This window comes from Fistularia commersonii, chromosome 4, assembly GCF_037954325.1.
Source record: "Fistularia commersonii isolate RoL2024-O1a breed Wild chromosome 4, RoL_Fcom_v1.0, whole genome shotgun sequence".
In the NCBI taxonomy this organism is placed as follows: domain Eukaryota; kingdom Metazoa; phylum Chordata; class Actinopteri; order Syngnathiformes; family Fistulariidae; genus Fistularia; species Fistularia commersonii.
Window position 1 is genome coordinate 226,649 of NC_141287.1, and position 14,136 is coordinate 240,784.

Consider the following 14,136-nt stretch of genomic DNA (forward strand, 5'->3'; position numbering starts at 1 on the left):
ACTGAAAATCAATGCTAGTAAGACGACGGAGATGCTGATTGTCCCAGCAGCACCGGTGGACATACAAGTTGTTGAAATGGAGATGGTAGAGGAGTGCAGATACCTGGGTGTTCACCTGAACAAGCAGGACTTAGGGGCCAAAGTCGTGTCCACCTTCTGAGGTCTGTGACTGAAGACCAAAAGCACAACCAAACCTTACTGTGTCTATTCAAAAAGATAATTAAATGACCCTTTACATTCTGGTTGAGATTTGATCAAGAAAATTTGAAAAAACCAACCATCTGCATGGATGAGACCTCCCTGAAAGTGCTGGCTGGAGTCAGGCGTTGATTTCCAGCTGGAGCATCATTTCCACACACCAGGTCTTCATCATGACACTCCTGGAAGGTTTTTGTATCACACACAAATGTAGCTGCAGGGTTTCCCATTTCAATGACACTCTCTTTGAGTCCAATCTTTTCCAGTAAAAAAGTGCTTCTCAGTGAAATCAAACCAGGATTCAGCAAACAGTCAATAAAATAGTAATGAAACGCAAGAAAATAACCTGGTAAATTTCAAAGAACAAAACCACTGCGGTCACTACAAGACGTGAGATTGCAAGTGGATTCCCTAACAAATAGTTTGAAAAGTTCAGTTGAAAAGGAAAAAGTCAATGTGAAAGACCTCAAGGCGCCAGAATTGAACCTTGAGGAACTCCGCAATCAAACAACTGAAGGTCTCTGAAAATAAACAGTGATTTTTACAAACATTTAACAGAAAGTCAGTGTGAGTTGTTTGTTTTCAAGAAAACAAACACCAAAAGTATTCACTAAAGACTCACTCTTAAGTTGGCGGTTGACAAGTTAAAATGTTTAACTTACGGTATTTTCACGACTATAAGGCGCACATAAAAGTCTTACATTTTCTCCAAAATGTGCAGTGCGCCCTGTGTGTGTAGTAGAGACACCATGAGAATGTTATAGGGGGAAGTGTGGACGTTGATGGTATATAAAAGAACGGGTATGTGCAGAACATCCTTGTTTTAACAACCCTGAAAACATGGCCGACAAACACATCCAGGTGCCGCTCCCTTTCGACATCCCAGTGGAGAAGAAGGGGACCAGCACGGTAGCGAGACGCACAACGGGGTAGGAAAAGTCTTCTTGGACACCACGGTTTCACTAAGAGTGGAAGGTGAGTTATGCCACAATTTGCAAATGGATTGTAGCTGCTCAGGCTAACGTGTCCGCCGGCACTTTTGTTCCAGCTTTCGCAAAAGCCGGGATAATTTCCGAGGAAAGCGACGCTAGCATGTTGGATGGAGATTTAGCGCAGCTGTTCAAATCAGAAACAGAGGATGAGGACTTCCATGGGTTCGATGGATGACGATTACCGGTAAAAAATATGAATACCAAACTCAGTTTAGCTCCCGCTCTGTTTTTAAAAAGGGACACTGGACACTTGTATGCTTGTGTGTGTTGTTGTTGTTGTAAGGCGGACGTAGTAGAGGACACCATGAGAACGTTAAAGTGTGGGCGTGGATTGTATATAAAACTCGCGCCTTATAATCAGGTGCGCCTTATATGTGTGTTAAATACAGTATTTACTTTTAACTGTTTATGTTTAACAAATTACTTTCATGATCTTTCAAGTCTGTCAGTCGACCTTTGGAGTTCAGATTAACATGGTGTGGCTTTTGCTTTTAAATTAAACTTTTTTTTTTTTTTTCCCCAAACTGAAGATTTATTGTCCACAAAACAGGACTTCTTATGTGAAAACTTGTGTCAGCTACGATGTCAATGTTAACGTGGAAAGAAAAATGTATACATTTTCGAACTGTACAAAGGGCTAATAGTTAGGCAAAAGTTCTCAAAATTTGATCACAAGACTGAGTTACCTGACTGAAAATGTCAAATGTCGATTCTCCCCAGCCTTGCACCTGCTGAAAACCTCCAATGCTGAAGAGGTGAAGCTGTTTCCAGCAGGCTGATGTGTCTAAAGTTCACTTTAGAGGCTCTAAAACTTAATAAGGATGCTCTTTATTTATGTATTAAACTGGCTACGACAACAATCAGTTGGACCGCATTGGTTGCAAAGAACAGTGTCATCTGCATACATCAAGATTTGGAACTCTGGGTAAATCAGAAGCAGATCAACAAAGTAGGAACTGAGTAGAATTGGACCGAAGATGAGGGACCCTTAAGAAGCGGCAGCAGAGGATGAGTGCAAGTATGACTGGTTAGTTCTTGAACAATGACGACCTCAAACAGAGAGAACGCAGTCACTCACCAGGTGGAACCTGGAACCTTCTTGCTGTGAGGAGACGGGCCGAACCACTGAACCTCAAGATGCTCTGCACTGGACCTGTTGAATGAAGTAGTGGATTATCTGTCTCTTAAGAAGGATACATCTGGAATCAGGCTCCCTGAATCCAAAAAGCAGAAGGCTCAGAAGAAGATGGCCTCAGTCAAAATGGACTGTCAATTGGTCATCAGTTCTTCTGTGGCTTCAGGAGTGACTGGACTGAATTATATTGATCCACAGTCAGTCACAGCAGTGGACAAAGAATATTAATCAAGGAGCTGTTTTCCAGGATCCAAGAAAGCGACAGGGTGTTGTGCAAAAATGAACTCTATGAGCAGCAGGAAGATTCACTACAATAAATGCACGGTGACAGTCAAACATCTTGAGCTTCAGACCTTTGAAACTGGCAAATGCGTATGTGTGGAGCAGTGAGGAGGACACAGCAGGACATGTTGAGGACAGCTCCAGCTGACTGACTCTGTGTTTGCATACATGTCCTGCCTCTCCGCTCCCAGCTGTTAAGAGCTCCAGACCTTTCAGAACCTCCGACACACCGGCAGCACCATGATGAAGTCACTGATCCTCCAGCTGGCCACCCTGGGGCTCCTCGTCCAGGGTGAGACTCTCCTCTGGAAACGTTGCTCCAGGTTCACCGCCATCAAGTTCCGATGCCGAGCAGGAACACCCAAATGAGCAGCATCCACCTTGGAGAAACGGTGCTCCTTTATTGCCACGTCCGTCAATTTCTCTCCTAAAATCTTGTTTTGCAGGTTCATCCAGGGAGGTTATCCTGACTCAGTCTGGACCTCCGTCTGCTGCTCCAGGAGACACCGTCTCCATGAGATGTAAAGCAAGTACAGGAGTTAGCAATGATATTCACTGGTACCTTCAGAAACCTGGAGAAGCTCCAAAGCTTCTTATTTATTATGCCACGAGCCGTTTCTCTGGAGTGTCTGATCATTTTAGTGGGAGTCAGTCTGGGACTGACTTCACTCTGACCATCAGCAGAGTCCAGAATGAAGATGCAGGAGTTTATTATTGTCAGCAGAGTAACAGCTTCCCGTTCACACAGTGATACAATGTCGTACAAAAACCTCCCTCAGCTAAAGAGGAACTGATGCAGCCGCAACAACATTCTGGATTGTAGCACTCTAGTTATTTATAGAAATAAATTCAAATTATGAATTTTTATGAAATGAAATTATGAAATTATGAATTATGAAATGATTTCTTCTCTACACATGAGAAGAGTTCAGTGAGCCTCCTTCAGAGTCCAACCATGAAATGAAAGAAAATACCTGATCTTCAAGCCAAAGACTTTCCTGGTGTTTAAACAACAAGTCCTCTGGGACAAAAGTCGCAAAGATACGACACTGACGGGATACAACAAGAGACAGGTGAGCAGGCAGGGAGCTGATTGGTCAAGACATGAGGAACAGGGTTGGACCGAGCAGGACTGATGAATCACACAGGAGGGAAAGCAAAGGAAGACAAACACAAACAACATGAAACAATCACAATTTAAATATGACATTGGAAACACACTGACTTTAATTCTACGTCCAAGACACGTGTGGAGCAGTTCTCACGAAACAGTGATCCATCACACTGTTGGTAACAATGACAAGATCAATAGATAATATGAACATTGGAGCAGATTTCCAACATATACCACCCTGTCTAAAGGGGAGACACAGCAGGAAATGACAGTGTCATCAGCATACAAGGGTAAAATTGGGAGCTTCTGGACTTGGTTCTGTGAATTTATAGAGGGAACCCTGGGATACACCTCTGCACATGTTCAGCACTGAACCATTTTAGCGGCGACTGTCAACAGGGAACTCTTTCCAATAAGCCTAAGAGTGGGAGGACTGACAACAGCCTCCTCTCAGCCTCTGCATGACCCTGCAGGGATCTAAGCAGCTCCTTCGGCCAAAGACTGTTGCATCCTCGCTGCAAGAAGGAACGCCACTGCAGGTCCTTCATCCCATCGGCTGTCAGACTGTTCAATGCAACAATCACATAAAGCTCAGTGCAGATGCTGCTCACAAACATCTCAAAACACTCTTTGTTGCACCGGCTCACGACCTCCATGAGCACTACCTCCAGCTCTACTTAGCACTGTTATCCGTGCAATATTGATATCTACACATTCTCCAGGACACCTTGCTCATCATGTCTCTTTCAGGATCCTCATCCCTACTGTACACCTGCTGTTTCTATCACCATTCTCTGCACAAGGACTTTCTTGTTTCTTCTCAGATGTTAAGATTTTGTTTGTCTGTTGTTCAAGTTATACACCATCTTGTTTCTTGGTATCTATATCTACGTTTGCATATTCTTTTCTGACAAATCTGATTTAAAGACTATTTTACAGTGGTCTGTGACTGAGGAGCTGATATTGTGCTGCTATTGTGATCATCTCTGAAACGTGGCTTTTTTAATTCTTCCCAAATGAGAGCATTAACATTCCTGGGTATGATATGTTTTCTACTGACAGGGCCAAGAAAGGTGGAGGTGTAGCAACTTATGTGAAATCAAGATTTTTTTGTTGTAGATCTTCTATCTGAATCCATCTGTAAGCAATTGGAGTTTTTGACTTTCAATATAGAAATTGTGTTTAACGGTTGTTGGTTGCTATCGGCCTCCCTCTGCCAAAAAGGAAGCTTTGTCAACATTAAGACATCTTTTATCTAGGCTTAAGTCTAACGAACTCTTGCTGTCCGGGGACTTAAATTGGGACTGGTTAACCTCAGTTTCGGATGAGTTTAAATGCTTCTGTGACTCAAATAATCTAAGTCAATCGGTCAATCTACCTACTTGGTCAAATATTAGAAGTCCTGATAAATCCACTTGACTTGATTTAATCCTTACAAATGTTCCTCATAAATTCTCAGCTCTGGGAGTTTTCTGCAATGATATGAGTGATCGCTGCGCTGTTGCTGCTTGCCGGGACACTAAAATCCCTAAAAGTAATCCGCTCGTTAGCCACAAGACAGTGGCGGCCCGTGCATTTTACACCCAGGCCTTCAGTAGTGCTCCAAATCAATCCACCCCCCATAATTAGTTTATGGCTACAAAAAAAAACAAACATCTTATTATAGAGAAATGCGGTATAAAGGAGCCACAAAAACGGACAGTAGCCACAATAAATGCCTTTATATCAAACAGCCTCGAAACATAAAAAGCACCAATAACAACCTTTTAAACTGGCAGTATTATTTAGGAAAATAGCAGCATTTTACTCACCTGAAATTCTGATCATTTGTAGACAAAATCCATCCTCCTTTCTTTCCTCAAAAAGAGTTCAATTATTCTGTCGTACAAATTATCTGTGCGCTTCGACTCCAAACGCTCCCAGAAATACATTTGCAGTGAACCTCGGAGCCTGTGAGCCAGGGGTACCGGTCGTAGTTTGTGGCTTGAAAATGTCGGACAAATCCTTTTCCTGGTTGTGACAGGTTTGCTAGCTTTAGGAGTTGCCCGACCTTTCTTTACTATGTCCAGCTTTTCTTCAAAACGAAAATCGCTTTAACAATATATTGGTAACTAACTCCGTCTCTTCTCCTGTAGCCATTGTGGGTTGAAAAAAACGATATTAAACAAACACAAATACTCTCTGACTAGCCAATCAGAGGGCGTGAGTACGCTGACGTTGCTGTAGCCTGCGAGAAGGCTTTGATGTCGCCAACTCAAAATCTGATTGGTTGAAGCAACCACGTCCTCAACACTTGTTTTTTTTCTGTAAAGGGCTTACAGAACTGATCGTGCACCCCCCCATTCCCCCCAAGGCAGACTCCTTTGACTTTGACCCTTTGACCTTGTCTGGCAACAGATGATGGCTGAAATGTGATTGGTCAAATGCTTTCATATGAAAATGCATGTCTGGAAGCAGCACAACCAGGAGAAAAGCTATGAAAGGAAGTGAACAGACCATTTGGAATTATTTCATAAGTATTCATGGAGAAAATATTATTAACCTTTGTGATTCAGATATACTTTAGGCCAGCAGAGAAGGCCTTGAAGGCCCTGACAGCCCACCACTGCCACAAGAGAAACCTTAAACAATTCAGTGAACAAGCTCCCGGATGTCGAAGTTGCTTGGACTTTCTTTAAGGAAACTTTTATGAGTATTGTGAACAAGCATGCTCCGATCAGGAAATTTAGAGCGAAAGGACGTGAAAATCCCTGGTTTTCTCCAGAGTTGTCAGACATGATCCATCAGCGAAACTTGGCATGGGCCAAAGCTAGGAGAGGTGATGCTGCAGCCGAGTGGACTGTTTTCGGCCAACTAAGAAATAAATGCACTTCTCTTATCAAAAAGGCCAAATCGGAATATTACTTATCCGTCACAACTGACAATCTCAATAATCCATTCAAATTTTGGAAGGTGATAAAGTCTTTATCAGTAATTAAGTCTGCACAGACCCTTCCAAAATTTGTTCTGAAGGACTTGGTCCCGGTCCATGCAAAAGCTGAAATCTTAAATTGCTTTAACAAACATTTTATCTTCTGCGGATCTTTGTTTGATCAAAAAGGTGCAGCTTCTGTAAACTCCCGCACAGATCCTCAATTGTTTTTTTGGGGATAACTTCAATTTTATTCATTTTACCGTGCAGCAAGTGCATAAAGCACTCAAAACTTTAGATCATAGAAAAACCCTCTGGCCCAGATATGATAGAATCTTATTTTCTGCAAATAGCAGCAGATTTTGGAGCACAGCCCCTTACAGTCCTCTTCAATCTCTCCACCCAAAGTGGCAAAATTCCAGCCATTTGGAAATCGGCTTTTGTTACTCCTTTACTAAAGGGAGGTGACCCAGCGGTTTTAACTAACTACAGACCAATATCCAATTTGTGTGTCTCATCAAAAATTATTGAACCCCTTGTTTGTGATCAGCTAAAAGTTTTTTTCTAGTGAACTTCTTTCAAATTTGCAATCAGGTTTCAGGAAAAAACATCATACCATCACAGCAGCCACAAGGGTGGTCAATGATATACATTCTGCTCTTGATAAGAAGCAATATTGTGCCTGGCTTTTTATTGATTCGTCGAAAGCTTTTGATACTGTAGATCATGCTGTTTTAATGCATCGGATCGGCAGTTTTGGATTTTGTAGCTCTGTACTTTCTTGGTTTAGAAATTACTTGAGTGACAGGACTCAGTGCGTTAAATGTGATGGTCTGGTTTCTGGTTTCTCTTTGAGTGTCCAAAAGGGGGTGCCACAGGGTTCAATATTAGGACCCCTCTTGTTCATTTTGTACATTAATGAACTAGGAAAAAATCTGTCAGATGCCAATGTTCATCTTTATGCTGATGACACAATCATCTACTGCTTTGGATCCACCCCTGTGAAAGCAATTGATTCTGCGCAGAAAACTTTTGATGTGATTCAGCTCGCACTCGTGCAGCTAAAACTGATTCTAAATGCTGACAAAACAAAGCTCATGATCTTTCCAAAAAGCAAGAAGGTCCCTACAGATCTTCCCGTGGTGTCAACTTTCAAGGGAAGTGTCATTGAGCGGGTGCATGAATAGAAATACCTCGGGGTTTCACTTGATGACTCTTTGACATTCAAGCCCCATATTGACTGTCTTGTGAAAAAACTTTAATCTAAACTGGGTTTTCTTTTTCAAAACAAGCTGTGTTTCTCTGCTAATATTAAGAAGCAACTTTTTTAGCTATTTTAGATGACGTTGACCTGCTGTACATGAACGCCTCTGCTCAAAGTTTTCAAAAAGTCGACACCGCGTATTACGCCTCGCTGAGGTTCATAACAAATTGTATATGGTTAACACATCATTGTGAACTATATTCCCATGTTGGATGGCCTTCTTTGTGCACCGGGAGGTCGGGGCATTGGTACACTTTTATTTATAAGGACGTGCTCGGGCTGCTGCCCTCGTACATCTGTGACTGAGTCACAAGGCGGACTGTTGATTCTCACCTGTTGCGATCACATGATCGACTGTTGCTTTATGTCCCTTTTGCAAGCACAGAACAAAGGAAAAGGGCTTTTGCCTTTGCTGCCCCCACTGCATGGAACAGACTTCAAAAAGACTGGAAACTTCCTTATTTTATCTCACTAAATGCTTTTAAAACCAAACTGAGAACACTAGAGGTCAACTTGTCAAAATGTAATGGCTTCTTTTAACTGTTTGTAATGTTGTTCTGTCTGTAACTTACTGCTGCCTCTTGGCCAGGACTCCCTTGTAAAAGAGGTTTTTAATCTCAACGGAACTGTTTTTTCCTGGTTAAGTAAAGGTTAAATAAAAAAACAAATGGAGAAACAAAAAGAAGTATCAAAAAACCAACCATCTGCATGGATGAGACCTCCCTGAAAGTGCTGGCTGGTGTCAGGCGTTGATTTCCATAGAGACACTTTGCATCAGCAGCTCCATGCTCCAGTGCTCTGGGACTCTTTATAGTCCTGACACTTGGACCCTGGATGACTGACAGCCGTCCTTCATCACAAATCCTCCTCATCACAAACATGACGCGGGTCTCCGTCCTCATCTGGACTCTCCTCTGCTGCTGCTTCACAGGTAAAGTCCAGAGAGTCCACCTCCTCTCCTCTCTCAACATCACTATGTGTGAGATGAAGCCCGCAAAGCCGTGGAGTCTCTTTCACTTTGTGTGTCTGTATCCTCAGAGTCCAGAGGTCAGGTCACACTGACTCAGCCTGCAGCAAAGAGCTCTGCTCCAGGAGACCCCGTCTCCATCTCCTGTAGGACCAGTCAGAAAGTTTATAATGGAAACTACCTAGCCTGGTACCAACAGAAAGAAGGACAAGCTCCTAAACTCCTCATTAATTATGCTACAACTCGAGCATCAGGAATTCCAGGTCGTTTTTCAGGCAGTGGATCAAACTCTGACTTCACTCTGACCATCAGAGGAGTCCAGACTGAAGATGCAGCAGTTTATCACTGTCAGAGTGCATATTACATCAACAGTCAGTGGACGTTCACACAGTGAAAAAGCGTCGTACAAAAACCCCCTCAGTCAGACTGAAGTGAAAGTAAAGTGTCTGCTGCTGCAGAGACTGACACACTTCACCGAGGACCAGTGTCGGGTCTCTGCTCACCACAAGTTGTGTGACATCTGTCATTCTTTGTAAAACAAGACTCCCTCATGAAATGATTTCATTACATTCATCCACAAATGTCCTTTTGTCAGCAATCCAACATCAGAGAGCTCCCATCAACTAAAGTCCAATAAAGACGCTCAATGTCTTTAGTTGATACTCTTTAGAAAAGATGGAGGCTATTGAGCAGAAAGAGGTGGAGAACCAGGCCTGAAGGAGGATAAGAAAGAGAGAGTACATCTAGCAGCAAGGGTTTGTAACTATCAGAAACACAGTGATCTTCAAAATACTCTGGTCAAGCAGTGTGTCATCAGAAGAAGAGATAGCTGGAAAATGTTTATGAGAAGTCCCTTAAAGCAGGTGGAGCAGAAAGGCCATTGGAAGTCATCTGCACTGATGTCCTATGACACAGATCTGCCCTAAGGGTTCCTCTTTACTGAGGTGACTGAACACCATTTATTCTACGGGTGACAAAAGGTGGCAGATAGTGGTCCTGACATAGATCCTTTTAGGACACCTCTCTGCTGGTTGAGCAAATATGACAATGACCACCTAAAACCCTGTGACCAAAGTATCTGCTGAAATATACAAACTATCTTCAGGGTCACTGTGACTGAGCTGCTCTTTGTCTCCTTGCTCAAGACGCACACCTGTCCTCACCTGATTAGCAATCATGACCAATATCAAGACAGCAGCCTCAGACTCACCCAGTTGCCGTACGTCACCTTCTGTTGTCTAAGAACCCCAAACAACTACTACCTCCACTCTTGACTCTCTTCTGCCTGTGTCTTTGGTCAGTCAAGGCAAAAAATTCCAGAAACAATCAAAGTGAGAGACAACAACAAGTATTGATTTGATGAGAAGGTGTTTATTGTCTTGAAACAAAGGAAATCAACATGTGACGGGACAGAGGAGGGCAAAGAGTAGCCAAGAGAAATAGGTGTGGAGGTCCGAGCAGAGAGAGGGGTCAGGACTGGAGACACTGGGCTGTGGTCAGTGTCTCATTGAGTGGAGTCTGGGAGCTCTTGGTGGCTTCACAGGTCACAGAGTCCACCTTGGTCCACTGGTCTGCAGAGAGCCTCAGGGTGCTGCTCCAGCTGTAGCGGCCGTCCTTCCCCGGCGGCCCACGGCTCTCAGTCTGCTCCCATTTGCTGCTGCTTCCTCCGTTCACCTTCCAGGCCAGACTCCAGTCCGAGGGGAAGCCGTTGTCGGCCAGACAGGTGACGGTGGCGTCGCCGTCCTCCAGCTCCTCGCTGGACGGGGGCAGTACCGTCAGGGTGGGACGGACCACATCACCTAGAAGAAGGCGGGCAGGTTAGAGTGGGACCTCGACAACTTTCCATCGGCACTCCGCGGCCGAGGAGACGAGGGTGCGACTTGCGACCCGGAAGTGCTTGAAGCTTATAAGTGCTATTATGATCTGACGTCTGACTCTGTCCCAGCTGTCAATCAAACCTCTTTCCTGTGTGAGAGTCCATCTCCTCCTAAGGAGTTCCTGTCAGATGTTGTTCTGGTCCACCAGTCACTCACTCACTCACACAGTGTTTCACTTCCCTGCAAGAAGCCTCTCATGCAAATCGACTGAAAGTCTGCAAACGGGCAGATTGAGCAGAAACAGTTTGACACGACCTTCTATCAAATCCCTCCAAAGTGTGAAAATCATGAAAAGAAATCGGACGTGCAGAGACGACCATCAGTCCGTTTTCACGAGGATTTCAATCATCTATGAAGGACTGGACTTCTTTTCCAACCACATTTCCATCAGTATCCAAGCTGATAAAGCAGTTCAGCACATGTTCAAACACCCGCCTTATTCTGCTCTCTGCGACGGGGTCGTCACAGAAATTCTGCAGAAAAACAGCCACGACTTCACACGTTCGAGAACCTCATTTCACTTTAGCAGCTTCAGTGTGGCTTTGACAGTCTGGTTCCTCCACCAAAAGTCCACCACAGCAACACAAAGTGATGGAGGCGCCTGACAAACCCCTCCGACTGGAGAGAGAGACGACTCTCTGACTTTATCGGCACAAACTCAACCTACCAGCCTGAAGATCAGAGTCTAATATCAGCCAGGATTCAGGCTTTTCTTCTACGTCCGACTGCTTCTATCCCCACTCTTCCACATGAAAGCCTCCGTCCACTTTGTCCTTCGGCTCAAATCGACCTGATCTCACTGGAGACCCAACTTTTTCACAGGAAAACTCAAAAAAGTCTGGAGTAACATCAACAAAGTCAAAGATTTCACTCACCTCCCACATCCAGTCTGGTTCCACCGCCGAACGTGTACCACAGTGACACAAACTCATTGAGCCGTCGTACAAAAACCTCTGAGTGTAAAGACACGGTTCTCTGACTCTCACACAAACACTTCACTAACAGGCAGGAAAAGTTGGAGCCACATTTTAAAGATGCACAATTTTCATTTTCCACCAGTCGTTTGAACAGAGTGTCAGATAATTTTCCTATACCATTGTATTTTGGGAGAATAATGCAGCCTCAGGGCGGCACTAGCCCGTGTCTCTCCAAGCCTCTCCAAGATGCAGTATTTGCGTTGAGAATGCTAATAGAGAAGTACAGAGAAGGTCAGAGGGAGCTGCATTGTGTTTTTGTAGACCTAGAAAAAGCATATGACTGGGTGCCAAGAGAGGAGCTCTGGCATTGTATGAGGAAGTCTGGAGTGGCAGAGAAGTATGTTAGACTGGTACAGGACATGTATGCTAGCTGTGAGACATTGGTATGGTGTGCTGTAGGGGTAATAGAGAAGTTCAAGGTGGAGGTGGGACTCCATCAGGAATCAGCTCTGAGACCCTTCTTGTTCCCAATGGTGATGGACAGGCTGAAAGATGAGGTTAGACAGGAATCCCCATGGACCAAGATGTTTGCGGATGACATTGTAATCTGTAGTGTGAGTAGACAACAGGTAGAGGAAAATCTAGAGAGGTGGAGGTATGCTTTGGAAAGGAGAGGAATGAAAGTTAGTTGCCGCAAGATAGAATATATGTTTGTGAATGAGAGGAACTCGGGTGGAACAGTGAGGCTACACTGAGTGGAGATCAAGAAGCTGGAGGATTTCAGGTACATAGGGTCAACAGTCCAGAGCAACGGAGAGTGCGGAAAAGAGGTGAAGAGACGGGTCCAAGCAGCTTGGAATGGGTGGAGAAAAGTGTCAGGGTGCTTTGTGATAGAAGACTATCAGCCAGAATAAAAGGAAAGGTGTACAAGACAGTGTACAAGACCAGCGATGATGTATGGATTAGAAGCTGTTACAATGACCAAAAGACAGCAGGCAGAACTCAAGGTTGCAGAGATGAAGATGTTGAGGTTCTCTTTGGGAGTGACCAGGATGGAGAGGATCAGGAATGAGTCTATCAGAGGAACAGCACATGTTAGATGTTTTGGAGAGAAGGTCAGAGAAGCCAGACTGAGATGGTTGGGTCATGGACAGAGGAGTAATAGAGAATATATTGGTAGACGGATGCTGGAATTGGAGCTGCCAGGCAAGAGGTCTGGAGGAAGACCAAAGAGAAAATTTATGGACGGAGTGAGAGAAGATATGAAGGTAGTTGGTGTGAGAGAGAACCGAACGAGAGAGGTCCGAACGAACCTCTGATACAGTAAATAGGGTTGGATGGAGAAAGTTGATTTGCTGTGGCGACCCCTGAAGGGAAAAGCCAAAAGAAGAAGAAGAAGACCCTGTAGGTCATTAGTACCACTGCCGGTTGTTGTTAATGTTGTTATATAGATATATATATGTATACTTTTTTATTTTTTGATATTATAACTACTACACTGCTGTGAAAAAGGAATATTGTCATAGATTATATGTAGCAGGTAATTGGGAGCAGGCGCGAGCGTTTAGTAAATGCTAATTGGTGGAGGCCTCCTATTGGTCCCTGCCAGGGCGCCGGCCTTATTATACTGGCCGTGATGTCATTTCCTGGAGACGCCAGGGCTTTGAGGAGAGCTAGCTGAGTGTGCAAGGTTGTGTTTGACTGGGGAATTGCAAGAGGTGTCTTGCACACCATGAGTTGCTGTGTTTCATCTTGAGGTCAGAAGGTACCTGAGTTTGTGCTTCAATTTTTGGCTTAAATAAACTTGTTTACTGCAGGGTTTTTGCTGCCTTTTTTTTCCCCTCTGCATTTCCGGCTTGTCCGCCTGGAATGCTTTGGCTACATTTGGGCTGCCACTGGATGTCAGTCGGTATGTTTGCATGGTTCCCCTTTCAATGCACGTGAGGTGGAGAAATTGGTTGTTTTGAGGGAGTAGAGTGATACGAGTGGCCTGTAGACATTTGGACATTGGTATTCCAAACTGTCCTGAGTGACAAGGTGCAGTCTGTATATTCTGCATTAATTGACCAGCACTGGACTCGAACCAGCAGTATCCACTTGCAGCGTCGGCAGCTAATTGCACCGAGCTAACCGGTCACACTTGGCAGAGTCAGTTGTACTGACAGGAAGTGACTTGGTGTTACCTTGAGGAATGTTTTGGAGGTGAAAGTCAGGCTTAATTCTGAAATGGTGGGTAGGTTTGGTATCCAGCATAGGCTTTCATGAATAAATTTTATAAGGTGACTTAAGAGTGGAGGTAGACTTCTTGTATAGGAGTTCATCTGAAGATGAGTGAGGAACTATTTTGCAGATTGAAATGTTCTGACATGCTTGCAGTTTCTTGGAACGTCTTCTAGCCGTCTTCTAGCCGTCTTCTTTATGTGAATCTATTCAGCTGTTGGACACAGGATGTAAAATCTGGCTCAAAGCAGGTTCTGTC

General features: G+C 44.1%; 1 gene segment (V, D, J or C); it reads right to left on the reverse strand.

The window, feature by feature from the left end:
* Positions 1-10,218: 10,218 nt before the first annotated feature.
* Positions 10,219-14,136, reverse strand: part of LOC147234370 (Ig kappa chain V-III region MOPC 63-like) — a 65,326-nt gene continuing 61,408 nt past the window's right edge. Inside the window, 2 exon segments of the V gene segment in view lie at positions 10,219-10,662; positions 11,616-11,649. Of these exon segments, the coding sequence occupies positions 10,334-10,662; positions 11,616-11,649 (363 nt within the window).